The sequence below is a fragment of the Corapipo altera genome, unplaced genomic scaffold, assembly GCF_003945725.1.
Source record: "Corapipo altera isolate COAL_440 unplaced genomic scaffold, ASM394572v1 62, whole genome shotgun sequence".
Lineage (NCBI taxonomy): Eukaryota > Metazoa > Chordata > Aves > Passeriformes > Pipridae > Corapipo > Corapipo altera.
The window spans coordinates 12,674,948-12,688,614 of NW_020884894.1; the positions used below are offsets into that span (position 1 = coordinate 12,674,948).

Below are 13,667 nucleotides of genomic sequence, written 5' to 3' on the forward strand. Positions count from 1 at the left end.
CACTTCGGTGGAAACTTTTCGTCGCATGCGCCTGAACATGTCTCCGGTCCAGCCCCGTTAACACTTCGTCGCTCCCGGGACCCCCCTGCGCTCCCCGGGCTCGGTGGGTGCGGGGCCACCGCATCCAACACAGGGCCTTTTTCTTTTATCGCCCGGGCGGCTCCTCCCGCACGACGCGAGCTCTTGGGTTTCTTTTCCCAAAGAAACTTAGACGGCGGGGAGAGGCCCGGTCGGCCCGGCCCGCCGCCCTCGAGCCCCCGCGGGCCGAGGGAGGGCCGGGAGCGGCGCCGGACAGCGGCCGCGGCCCGAGGGAGGGAGGCACGGCCAGCGCCACTGCCCCCGGGCTCCCGCCTCCCGCGGCCCCCGCTCCCCTCCCCGCCTCGCTCGGAGCAAAACAGGAACCCGCCCGACCCGCACCCCGGCCCCGGGGCGCACCTGCGGGCCCTAGCGGCGGCCCGGGGCCCGGCTGCCCGTCCTCGCCGAAGATCAGCCTGAAGTCGAACTCGTCGGTGGCGCCGCAGTTTGCCGTAGTCATGGGTTTGGCCGGCGAGGCGCGGCGAGACCCCGTCGCCCCTCAGGGCCGCGCCGGGTCCTGCCGGGCTGCGCTCGCCCCTCAGGGCCGCCGCATAACACCGGAGGGGCCGGAGCGGGGGTGAGGGGCGGCGGCGCGAGCGGCGGCTCCGGCTCCGGTGCCCGGGCGCTTCTGTCACTCGGGGGGGGGGGCGGGCGCGTAACTCCGGGCCGCGGCTGGTCCCGCCCCCGCGCCTCGCCCCGGGCAGCGCCCCCGAGCCGGCCCTCCCTCCCTCTGCCCGCCCCGCCCGCGGTGACGTCGCGCCACCGACAGCGCCCCGTGACCGCCGCCGGTCCTGGGAGGGAGGAAGAAGGGGCCGCGCCGCCGCCGGTCACGTGGCCCGAGGAGCCCGCCTGAGCCCGCCCCCCGCGCCGCGGGGGCTGCCGGGGGTTGTAGTTGGCTGCCGGCGGCCAATCCCGGGCGGCCAGCTGCGCGCGGGGGGCGGGGCCGCGCACGGGGCGCGGTGCCACGTGTCGCCCCCGCCGGGCCCGATCCCGGCACGGCCCTGGGCCCGATCCTGTTCCCCGTCCTGTTCCCGGTACCGTGGAGGCGGGCGCTGAGGAGTCCCTGCGTGAACCCTCCTGCAAAGCGCAAACGGCCGCCTGTGAAGGAGCAGAATCCCTCGCGGCGTGCGGATCTCACGTTATCTTCTAAAACACCGCATGTAAATAGGTGGTGCTCTTGACACTAATTAATGGCTCAAGTAATTAAGTAGGTTGACGTAAGCAGAGGAATGTCGCTTGGGTAACAAGCGCTGGCTGCAGGACTCTGTCAGCCACTCGCCTTCTGGCTCAGTGGGAACAGGAGCAATGTAGCAAACACAGAGTCACAGACTATCCAGAGCTTGAAGGGATCCAGCAGGACCATCGAGTCCAACTCCTGGTCCTGTACAGGGCACCCCAGCAATCCCACCGTGTCCCTGACAGCCTTGTCCAAATGCACCTTGAACTCTGGCAGGTTTGGTGCTGTGACCCTGGGGAGCCTCTTCCAGTGCCCAACAACCACCCTGGCTTGCACTGTGGCAGTTTCTCATGCACTTCACTTTCTGGTCACCACAGCTGCTGCACGAAGGCTGTGGAACTGTGGGCAATTTTCCTCCTAAACCAGTTCAAAAAAGAATGGAAAAGTGTCTTCACAGTCTTGCATTTTGTGAGATCTGCATCTAAAAGCTTTTAACCAACAGGATACAAATTAAGCTACTCTTTAGCAATGTATGCCATCAATAAAGGGAGCTGGGGCAATCACTAGTAAGAGCACAGAAGCTTTAGTATACTCTGCCTGCACAATAACATATCATCTATGGGTTACCCTTGCATTAAGGCTGAAAGTCAAATAAAAGGGCAAAAGAAACTGTAGAATTTAAGTTGTTCTTGCAGCAGAAGCATCTATTCCCTGCAGGGCATGGCAGTGTAGAAACCGTAAATGGCCTGATGTGTTTGGAATTTGCAGTCTAAGAAAGTGTAGAGCAACTTCAGAGGAGCTTAATATGAGTACTTGAGTCCTGTGTCCAGTTCTGGGCCCCTCACTTCAAGAAAGACATTGAGCTGCTGGAGTGTGTCCAGAGAAGGACAATAGAGCTGGTGAAGGGTCTAGAGCACAAGTCCTGTGAGAAGCAGCTGAGGGAGCTGGGGTTGTTCAGCCTGGAGAAACGGAGGCTCAGGGTAGACCTTATTACTCTCTACAACTACCTGAAAGTAGGTTGTAGCCAGGTGGGGGTTGGGCTATTCTCCCTAGCAATCAGTGACAGGACGAGGTCACAGCCTTAAGCTGCACCAGGGGAGGTTCAGATTGGACATCAACTTCTTCATGGAAAGGGTTGTCAAGCATTGGAAGGGGCTGCCCAGGGAGGTGGTGGAGTCACCATCCCTGGAGGTGCTCAGGAAATGACTGGATGTGGTGCTCGGTGCATGGTCAAGGTGGTGATCGGTCAAAGCTTGGACATGATGATTCTGGAGGTCTTTTCCAACCTAAATGATTCTGTGATTCTATTCTGTGATTCCAACATAATGAAATGGTCACTGTGTGCTGTGGAATTAGTAAAAGATTAATCCTTAATATACGTGATCTAGGAAGATTTTAGGTTTGTGCTGAAACTTGGGCATTGATGGGATTTAAACTACTACTCACAAGCATAGACGGTTATGTAATTTTACAGTTTAATTTGTTGTGGACTGTGAAACTCATACTAACCAGAAATAGCATTGCTGTCTCTAAGGTTTCACTGCTTAGTTGAAAAATCAACTGAACTAGAGTTAGTGTGTTGTGACTCTATGGCCATGTGGAAATTATAGGTTTATCAGTTAATATTTGCAACAAACGTGGGTAGAGGCCTTCCCAAAGCCTAGCCATGATGATGATCGGTTAATATTGTTTGTTTCATAAATAACTAATTCTAATTGTTTCTATGCACAGGGTCTTTCCATGTTTGTTGCTGTTTAGACAGATCCAAATAGGCATGTCATAATCCCAGGCATGCATTTGTGTCTAGATGTTCTCGTTAGAGCCTGTGAATGAAGGTGAGAAAAGAAGGCTTTCATGAAGAGGAACTGGTTACAGTGAGTAATTCTCAGTCTAGAGGCTCTTAATAGAGTACAGTGAATTCTCTCTCTCTATCACTCCTAACGAAGATCAGTAATCTGTGCTGAAGAAAGCAAGCTTAAATGAAAACCTACTTTTGACATGGCAATTCCAGTGGAAACATAAAGCATCATATTAAAAAATACTTTGCAGAATGCTTCTAGTGCAAAAGCAGCCATATGTTTTTTACTTGATCTGCTAAAGCACTGTCCTTGCTATTGTCACTTCCCACACACCAATAGCTATTTGTTTACCGAAAATACATGAGCAACTACAGCTACTGTTCCTAGAATACTTAAACCAAAGACTGATGCTCGTTAGAGTTGACAACTCCCTCTCTGAAGGGAGCCCGAACCTTATATGAAGCTCACACCTAGTTGGCCTGTAGCCTCTTTTTATCTCTAAATCCAAGGTCACATAGCAACACAAGCTGGAAAAAAAATGTATAATTGGATTAACTGTGGTTGAGAAATACTCTCATACATTCTTGAATGAAAACAGATCTACGATGAACAATTCAGAAAGATATACTATACACAGAATGACTTTTAGCAGCTAATTATTGTCTAACCTTTTCATTAATCTTTTGCTTTTCAAGGCAGCTGTATTAGAATTCATCTTTTTGTTAAATAATTGTTGTGTCAGATTACAGCAAACGAGCAAACAGCAATTTCCTGTTCTGTTATACCAGTAGATTATTCATTATGCATGTCCCTGGTGAAAAATACAATCAAACTTGTTCTCTTCATAAGGGGGAATTTGAACACAAATATTTAATCCATGTTTTTTGATAAGATGCACAGAGTATATTTCTAATAAATATGCTGAATTAAAGATATTAATACTATTGACTTGTTCCTTTCCCTTAACTGTAAAATAAATCTTGTCTCCCCTGTTTGAGACACTATTCATTCAGAAAGCAGGACATTAGACAGTGCTTTTAGTCCTACCTACTGCTGTCAATTAAAAAAGAAAACAGACTATATGTCCTAAAATAAAACAGAGAAATTGGTAATGTCATGACCACCTAGCTAACAAGATAAGAATTTAGAGAATAGGTAGAAGGTAAGGTGGCATTGTAAGCAATTAATAGTTATTTACAGTAATTTTTATAAAGCTTTTTACTTCAAAATCAGACATGTCTTTGGGTTCAGAACTTCCATTTCTTGCCAACGATCTCCTTTCTTTTTGTCTAGTCCTCACCATAGTCTTCATTTTGCCATCTCTGTTCTACTGCACCAAAAAGTGCATCCTTTCTGCATTTGAAATTTTAAAAAGAAATACACCTTCAAACCTTTTCTATACAGCTAAAGAGTGTTTGGGTTGTGACTGAGAGTGAGTTAGCAGGAGCCCTATAACGACTGAGGTGAGCTTACCTCAATTTCCAGGGACTTATGTCAATCTCCATGCTTGAGGTCCAGGGCACGGATGGCTGATTTGGCTTTTGTTTGCTACTGAGAAATGAAACGGTGGCAGTAACAAGGGCACCTTTATTTCACTTGCGGTTTTGTCAGGAAAGGGGGCTTTTATTTATTCATTTATTTAATATGTATAGTTGGGTTCTGCCTTAGCTGCTTTTAGGCTGTGTTATTGCATCCAGATGGGGATACACCTTGGTCTGGTCAGGAGCTGGAGTTATTACATGTGCCTTGAGCAGGAAGGAACACGCTTCCTGTGGTATTTGAATCCTTTCCAAACTGGAGCTATTTTCTAGGTGTGTTGTGACTTTTGGGTCCAAAAACCTGTGCTGTGTTTTATTTTCTGCACATCATCCTATACTGGATAGCTAGGAATTCTGGATCTGCAGCCATATCCCAGATCTGTATTTGTCTTGGAGCAATAGGGATTCCTCCCCCCTCCTATGGGCAGCAAATGAAACCCAGCTGTGCAATTGTAGCCAGAATAGGCTTTGGAAGACGCACGGTCAGGCATTCGTTCTGCATGATTCAATGAACCAAACAGCCTGGAATTAGGAATAGAACGCACAAGGTTGTATTTCATGTGCTTGATCTCATTCCCGCTTGTGGTTGAATCTGGACCTGTTTAGAAGGCACACACACCAGCGTGGCATAGAAAGGGCAGATGAGAAAGCACAAAGACTCCTGGAATGAGCAGACAGTGTTCCTTGGCTGCAGCTGTGGTTACGCCTTTTACAGCTGCTATTGAAGAAAGCACGAGTACAGCAAGGGAAATTTTTTTATCAATGTAAATGTATACTAAATACTCTTAAACCATTTGCAAATGGCATACAAACAAAATTATCACAGCTTTCATGTCTCTTACAGCTAACAAGGCACATCCATTGTTTAAGCAAGCAGAATGGTGTTATGTAGGAGAAAGATAATATTTCAGTATAGAGCCTGTGTTGAAGAAAGTTAAATTCAGCAGTCATACAGGAAAGGGGCTTGCATTCTGCACACAAGGTCATAGGTTATTTATATTTAATATGTGACATCTTGGCTAATTACCAGTGCTTGGGTGAAATATGAAACTTTTGCCACTGGGGAATTAAAAGGAAAACAAAAACAAAAGTAGATTGCATAGCATTGGAAAGTTTTGTAGCAAAATTAGGAGTTGTCCTAGTTCAGGCATTAGACTACACGGTAGCAGAAAACAGAGCTGAACACAGCAATTAGACTGAACTTGGATAAATTTGAAATTTTCAGTGAAAATCTAGTCATCCTTTTAAGAATTCCTATGCCATAACTTAATTACACCAATCCTGTCTAGATCTTGTGCTCAGTGTTTGATCAATGGAGCATTTGTAATAGCAAGATTACAAAGCTAAAAAAAAAAAAAATTGCCTACAAGGTGTGTGTTGACAAAAACAAACCCACATTAAAAACTTAATGAGGTCACAGTCTCATTTAACCATTTTACAGTTTTCCCCAAGAAGTTTCTCCGCTCTCCTAAACTTACTGCAGTTATATTAAAATATATTTAAATATATTAAACACAGTTCAATATATTTCTCTTCAATATATTTTTAAACAATCATTGCTTTGCTTTATTGTTTGTTTAACATTCTGCCATGTAATCCAAACATTATTTCATAAAGTTTGCTGCTGCTTTATATTTCTGTAGTTTTATGGAGCAGGTTGGAATCCTCCCATTTGGTGGTTACTATCCCAAATGTTAAAAGAGGGTCTAGAAATCTGACACTGAACTGCACAGCTTTCCTCACAGACTTTATATTCATAGTACTTTGCCCTCAGATCATCAAGTGAAAGCAAAGTAAAAGCATCAGCTGCATTATTACTTATATCAATATACAAGGACACTCCAGGCACAAGTGCTTCTGAAACAATTGCTTTTACAGATATCTTAAGAGTCTTATTACAAAGCCTAAAGTGGTTTGTGAGTGAAATCAGATGACAACCGAGATTGCTACGAGAACAAGAACAAACTCCTTTAGTACACAGTGATGTTTGCATAAGATAAATATTTGTGGAAACTCAAATGAGATTTCATGAAAGATCTTAGGCTTGATAAAAAGACTAAGGTGGCATTTTACTTACTTTTCCATATTTTAACTTTCATTTTTGACTGTTCATTAGCCAGCAGACAGTAGTGTTGTACAGGACCGGGATATAGAAAATTCAGGCTCTGTTCCAAGCTTCCCTCCTCTTGCAGTCTAATTTTCAGACTTCTTCAAAGGGGCATAAGTAACTTGCTATTTATACAGACACTTAAATCACTGCCTTACTGTCCCTCTGAGGTGAACATAATACAACTTCTCTTGCTCCTCTTTTCACTTAGATTGCCAAGGCCTCTGAGTAAGGACTCTCAAGTCTGGAATACTTCTTACACATTGCATTTGAGAAGTCTAACAGCCTGGCTAGATGATTTGGGCTAATATCTCTCTTTGTACTGGACAAGGAGAAGCATCACACAACTGTTGTAGCAAAATGGAACCCCAGCCTCTGAGGCCTTAACTTTTCTATTCTAGAAATGATCCTTTTATGACATGGTTCTGTTTTGTTCAGGTGTAATGCATGTGCAGTTTAAGGTGCAACAGTTTTTCTGCTTTCCCCATTACATTGGATGTCCTTTGATTAGCTTAGATATAACCACAATCTTATGTGCTGAAGTCATCCCTCCTTATATATTCTAGTTCAATAAATGACACATAGCCTTAGTTTATTCATAAATTAAGGTTTCTTCATTAGTATATTAATTATCTTCAGGGGTAGAAAAAGATACTTTCTCTTATTACAGCTTTTCACGATAATTCAGAATAAGTAACCAGAATAAATGTATCTTTTCTTGATATGCATATGCCCAGTTTTCCATAGGAAGCCTCATGGGCTTGCTCTTCAATGAACAGGCCTGTCAGCCTTGTGCAAACCACTCTTTTGTGCTTGACCCACATCAGATTCAGCCAACGTGAAACAATAGTTTCTAATGGTGTGAAAAACTTTAAAGGCTCTCTGGTAGTTTGGATCTTGGACCCCTAGGTTCCTCTGTGGAACTGAATCCATTTGCAGTTGTTAGACCACATGTGCTCACACCACTTGCTTAATCTGTGCCTAATGAGCTTTCTCACCCAACATCTTCATTTGGACACAATAGGTTTCAGCTGAGAGGCAAAATGTGGAACATGACAGCCATACCCCAGCTGTTGCAGGTGCTTATGTGTCTTTTTTGCTGTAATCCATCCCAGCATAAAGTCAAACAGGCCAGCCAGGTGGTTTACGTTTATTTTTGCCTTTGCATTGAAACAGAGGTAGTAGTTTTCATTAGCAGCTCTTGTCTCTTAGTTTTGTAGCTGATTGAGTTTCCACCTGGCTTGCTGTCAAGATTGCACGTAAGAGGGTTGATTCTTCTTTGACAGAGCAAGGGCTGGGAGGTTTAACTATTCAATTTGGTCACAGAATCAGTCGTTCATCTGATATTATGCTGCTGGTCCTGATCCTTATCTTTCTACCTTAACCCCTTCCCAGGAATAGGCTTCACTGCATCCTCTGGCTCCTGATACATCAGACTGGATTGGGATAAAGGCACTGCTGTACATTAAAAATTTATGGAAAGTAGAAAAGGCAACACACAAAAAGGAACAACTGATTAAATTTTTCCTAGCTGGAGAATGAGCTATTCAATTAATGGAGTGGTCCCAGTCAGCTCTGGAATAATATTACCCAGTAAAGGTTCGCCCATTTAAAATTCATTTATTTTTGCTGTATTTGCAAGTCCTATATATTAATTCATCAGATATGTATATAAAGAATGGTTTAGCTGTTAATTTATATTGAACAAAACAACAGCATTTCAATGAATGCTCACATAAAATGTTTTTTTAACATGTATTCAAACTAGAAATCTTATTGCAAGGATTCATGTCAGCTAGACATCAAGCAAAACCAAATCATATGATCAGCTGCTTTCATTATCAAAAAGGTTACAGATGTCTGAATTTGCAAAAATCATCTTTCTACAAATGCAAAATAAAATGTCTGACCTGCTGCTTACTCCTCTGGAGACGAGGCTCTGGTGCTCCCATATGTTAAGAAGGAATAAGCCACAAATATTTTCCCATTAAGAAAATCAGTAAGAGAAAAGGCTAAACTAGTTAAATTTAACACTGTGACATTATTTGATCAGTAAATAATTCAATTATGTCCTTACCAAACTTAAATAAATTATCTTCCCATTAAAAAATTTGTCTAAAACAATTGTATAAACCATGATATTAAGAATTACTCATGTTAAAATAAAGAATACATCCATTCTAAAACATGATGCAAACTTTGGTCGAAATCTTTTTTTTCTCATGTATTTCCTTGCATAATGTCCTTCTGAGGCATTAAAATTGTTTAAATTTGACAGACTGAAGATATGATTATCTGTACAAAATGCCATGTGCCTTTATCACTTAAAATGTTGGCTAGTTAACATTTAAAGTGTTTCAGGCTGCATTGGTTACTGGAAAAAACAATTAACTATTCAGTTTTATTTTTATTAAGTCTGAATTTTGTATAAAGCATTTGCTGATACCGAGGTTCACAATCTGTTGATTAATTAGAAAGCAGACAATGATTGCAAAATGTACCATTACAAAATTGCTCAGTGTGCAGAATACTCTCTAATTTTGTCATTTACTTCTAGTTTCTGTCACTGTTAGGCAAAAATATCATAATAGTTACATCCAAGTAGTAACAATTGGGAGACAAAGAATATAAAGTAATGGAAGCTGGTCACCTCCATGATAACAAGTAGCTTAATATGCCTAAATGAAAGGCAGTGTATCAAAGTTAAAAGCTATTTAGGGAGAAAGTAGAATGAAACACAAAAAATATATTAGAAAACATCTATATTCTATATATGTAACATCAATGAGGTAGCAGAAACATGGCAAAATATTTTGTCCTTGAAAAAATAAGTTCCTTAAACAAAACCAAGAGGGGGACAAGGTTTGCAAAAGATCTTAGACTGACAATACGAGAGAAAAGTAATTAGCATAAATCCCAGTTTAGGCATCACATTATAAACACACCAGTACCCTACACTGTGATGCCACATACTTCTGCAAACCATCTTCAAGGTTTTCCACAGATACAAGACTAAAACAAACCAGAGTTTTAGCAAGGAGTGCTGTGACTCAATTATCTGGATGAAAATGAATGCAAACCCCCTGAAAACCTAAAAAAAGCCAGAGCAATTGCATGGCAGAGAGTAAAGTGTTCTTTCCCAGGAACATAATGAGGTTTTTAAGGTATATTTTTGATAAAGATAACACAATGGGGGAAAATTCACAAAGGCAGAGTCTGATGACCATTTGAGAAAGAAAAAAAATAAATCAAGAAAACAGCAAGAAAGATACTGCAACTGGGAATTCATCTAATTACAAGGAAAAACGCCTTAAGGCTATTGCTTTGCCTATTCTGCCTCCTTTTACTCTTTCTATTTTTATAGATTAAAAGCCAAGCAAAACATTATCAAAAAGATGGATAATTTTTCAAGGTAAAATAGCTACTGCTGATACGGCATCTTTTATCCTATTACATACAAGGAAAATAGACAGACTGCAGATGTAAAGGTTTTAATATAATCATGTAGAAAAGGACATAGACAAGAAAAGGTCTCTGGAATCTCCCACTTAATTTTCCCTTTGAATTAACACATACGCATCTTCTCCAGTTTTGCACAATTAAAAAAGAAGAAACACTCAGTCAGCCATGAAGTGGTTTCAGAGGGGCAGGGATTCAGCAGGAAGCGGTCAGCAGCACTGTCCGTACCCACAACCATTATAATGCAGGAGTTTTTTAACATGTAGTAGCATTAAGCTATCCTGATGGCTCAGCAAAAAAATGCTGAAGAGAACAACAGCTGCCCTTCTTGGTGCTCTCCTGCAGGCAGACTCTAATCCTCTGGGTTTATACAGTTGTTCAAGAAACATTAAAAGCAAAAGCCTTCCAAAGCACCAGAGGCACCAAATGGGACACTGCTTGCTCCAAGTTTTACCTAGGTTAAGAAAAAGTGTATTTTATGCTTTAAAAATTTTTACAGTAGCATCTTCCAAAAACAGTCAAGATATTAAAGATCCATATCACAGAATACAGTTTCATATTTATTATCACGTGGGGAGGGGTGTGTCTGCTACAGTATGACCATAAACTGGAAATTAATCTTTGCCAGTCAAGACAGCACATGAAAGTTATTTGTCTAGCAGCTTCAAAAGTTGTAAACCCAGTTCAACTAGCTACCAGACTCTGTGCTTGGTACAAAACAATTGGTATGTACCAATGAATCAGACAAAAGATCAAACTAAAAATAGTTTCTACATTTTTAATACTCTATACCTTTAGAGTATTAAAAACAGTCTTACTGGATTTCTTGGACTTTTTCTCTTTGGGAATTCTCTAACAAATTATACTGATCCTGTTACAAAATTGATTGTAAGAGTTTAAAATTAAACTTTAAAATTAGTGTAGAAAACATTTGTAAACCAGGAAATGTTAGAGTAGAATTTGAAACAAATCCAAACTTATTAAGGCATAGAACTACATATAGTATATCCAAGCAATGTTAACTCTTTCCCATAGCAGTCCTTTAGTTGGAAAGTAAATTTAATCCATCTTTTAATATGATTTTAATCTGGGATTGCAATCTCTTCTCACAATAAACAATGTCAAACATTTGGTATTAATGTACAGCAGTTTTGGTGTCAGTAACTTTGTGAAATATCTAAAACTCTTCTGTTAATTAAATGTAACATCAATTCACTGTGTGAGGCTTCATGCTAGGAAATAGTAGCTATATGTGGTTTATATTGCTTAGAAAATCACAAATAAGAAATCCTGAAAGGAAAGGAATGGTTGCCAGTAAACTGTACAAGGCCAAAGGTTAAGTAACTCTCAGAATATGAGGTTATGGGTTGAAGTAGTTAAAGGGAAAATAGCCCAGAAATACATTTCAGAAAATAAATTAATTAACCCATAAAATCACAGAATGACAGGTATTTAAACAAAAGGGTGGGAATAAACCTTTTTTTGGGAAATCTACTTCAATATAACATAACTGGCCCAAATACTGACTCAAAATTAAAAATTAAATTAGGATTGTGTAGGATTTCAATTCCTTTTTAGTTAATATATCTGTATTTCTTGGGAGAGGCTCAATCACTCAAGAAAAACAGCATTCTAGAAGGAAAGTTTTTATATCTTTTCTGCTTCCATTTAGGGTGTATTTCTATAACACCTTAAGCCAACCTAATTTACAGTTGCCATAGCCTGGCCCTCTGCCCTCCCTTGGCTGCTCAGTGATTTGTGCTGATGTGAGCACTGCGCAGTAAGTCAGCTCAAGGATCTGAGCCAGTTGAAAACTATCTCTCCAAAGAAAGCCACTTCTTGTTTCAGTTCCCTGAACTGGCTCATTATATGGTAGCATGAGTGGCACAAGTGAGGGACTTCAGCTTGCTCCGTTTCATGGTTGTTTGATAGGAGGTTTTAGGGCCCCTGGGACCATCAGCAGTCCAACACTCCGTGGTTAACCACCCTCATATGAACCCCAGAGCTCGCAGGCTAAATAGCGACATGAACTGTAATTAGCTTTAGGCAGGTAGTAAATTAAATAGACGAAACTTCACTAAATCTGATACTTCCAACAAGGGCACACTAACATCTTTCAGCAGAAAGTCACAAATCACCCAGCATGACTTGCTGTGCATTGTTTGGTAGAACCAACCCAGGCAAGGTGGAGTGAGATCGCGGCACCAGTCCAACACTTCCCTGCTGAGGAAAGGAGGGATTCCACATGACCTTCAGAGAACTGACTTAACTCACTTAACTGGATGGAAACATCTCACCCACTTTTGCTGTGTTAATTTTCTGCCTGGGGCAGAACAAGGCAGGAATGGAATCACTTTCTTTGGGAAGCGGCAGGGTTTTTCAGTTCCGCTCAGCCGGTGGCGGTTCCCTCTCAGGCTGTGGATGCATGTCCTGGTGTGATGGTTGCTGGGCTCGTGGAAGGGGGACCTTTCCCAGGCACCCACACAGCTCACACAGCAAGCAGTGACACTCCCTGTTCAGTTACTGTTCAAATAAGCCACATCAGCCCACACAGCTTAAACAGCAGATCTTCCTTAACTCCATGTGAAAATCAGGATGGAACCTGTAACTTGGTCATAACTTTATCACCTTAGTTTTCTTCATCAGCAGCCCACCTGCCTATGCCCCAGGGCCAATTCTCTGAGATATTTGATGGGTGTGTACCAGAGTTCTCTCATTATGCACCTATTTTGTAATGGGGCCACAACAGACATATGAAAGAAAGGGGTTTGCATATAGCCCTTTCCTGTTCCTCTGTTGTTGTGCCCCCTACACATCATCTCCTTAAAAAAAAAAAAAAAAAAAGAAAGAGCAAATTGTACCAACTGAACATACTCAGTTTCAAAATTAAGGTACTGATAAGGGTGAATCTGTTGCCTCAACAGAAATTGTCAATTGCTTACCTTGTGCCAAAGTGCAGGGGGTGAGGGGGAAGCTTTTAAACCATGGGGTATTTGCAGGTTTGATCAAAGAACAATCTATGGAGAATGAATGCAGGGCAGCAAAGGCACAATCACAGGTTTCTGGTCTACAAGACTTGCAGGAAAAGCCAGCCCAAGTCAGGTACAGGACAGAAATCACTGGAATCGGTTCAATTTGACTGAATGCCAGAGCACACTCTGGCAGGAACAGAGCCAGACCTGACCCTATTTGCAGGACCTTTGTTGCTGTTTTAAACATGTATCTTTACTGTACCAGATAACAAACCAAAGATGATATTAACCTAGCAATTAAAGAATCATTAGCAAAAGAAGCAATGCTTTGATCTGTACTAGTTAGTAAGACTGCCATTAATGCCAGCTGGATATATTAAGTACAGATCTTTCCCTAACAACATTTTAATTGATTTGAATAAATAAATTATTTTAGACTACATGATAAATTATAAAACCTAAGCCTCAAAACCTCCTCCCCTACACATTTATACTTAAAATCATCTACCCAGCCATTAAGGTAAATTGCAGTTCTACAAC

At 41.9% G+C, this 13,667-nt stretch overlaps 2 protein-coding genes across 5 annotated transcripts in view; both read right to left on the reverse strand.

The window, feature by feature from the left end:
• NFATC3 (nuclear factor of activated T cells 3) overlaps nucleotides 1-690 on the reverse strand; it is a 63,900-nt gene extending 63,210 nt beyond the window's left edge. The window contains exon 1 of one of the 4 annotated variants that reach the window (XM_027646703.1): nucleotides 436-688. In XM_027646703.1, the coding sequence (XP_027502504.1) occupies nucleotides 436-535 (100 nt within the window). In that variant the 5' untranslated portion in view covers nucleotides 536-688. Of the gene's footprint in view, nucleotides 1-435 lie in introns of all 4 variants that reach the window. The other 3 variants (XM_027646701.1, XM_027646700.1, XM_027646702.1) reach the window with 3 other exon arrangements.
• Nucleotides 691-8,154: 7,464 nt separating this feature from the next.
• Nucleotides 8,155-13,667, reverse strand: part of DUS2 (dihydrouridine synthase 2) — a 37,193-nt gene continuing 31,680 nt past the window's right edge. The window contains exon 16 of the mRNA XM_027646762.1: nucleotides 8,155-10,609. Within this exon, the coding sequence (XP_027502563.1) occupies nucleotides 10,606-10,609 (4 nt within the window). The 3' untranslated portion in view covers nucleotides 8,155-10,605. The remainder of the gene's footprint in view (nucleotides 10,610-13,667) is intronic.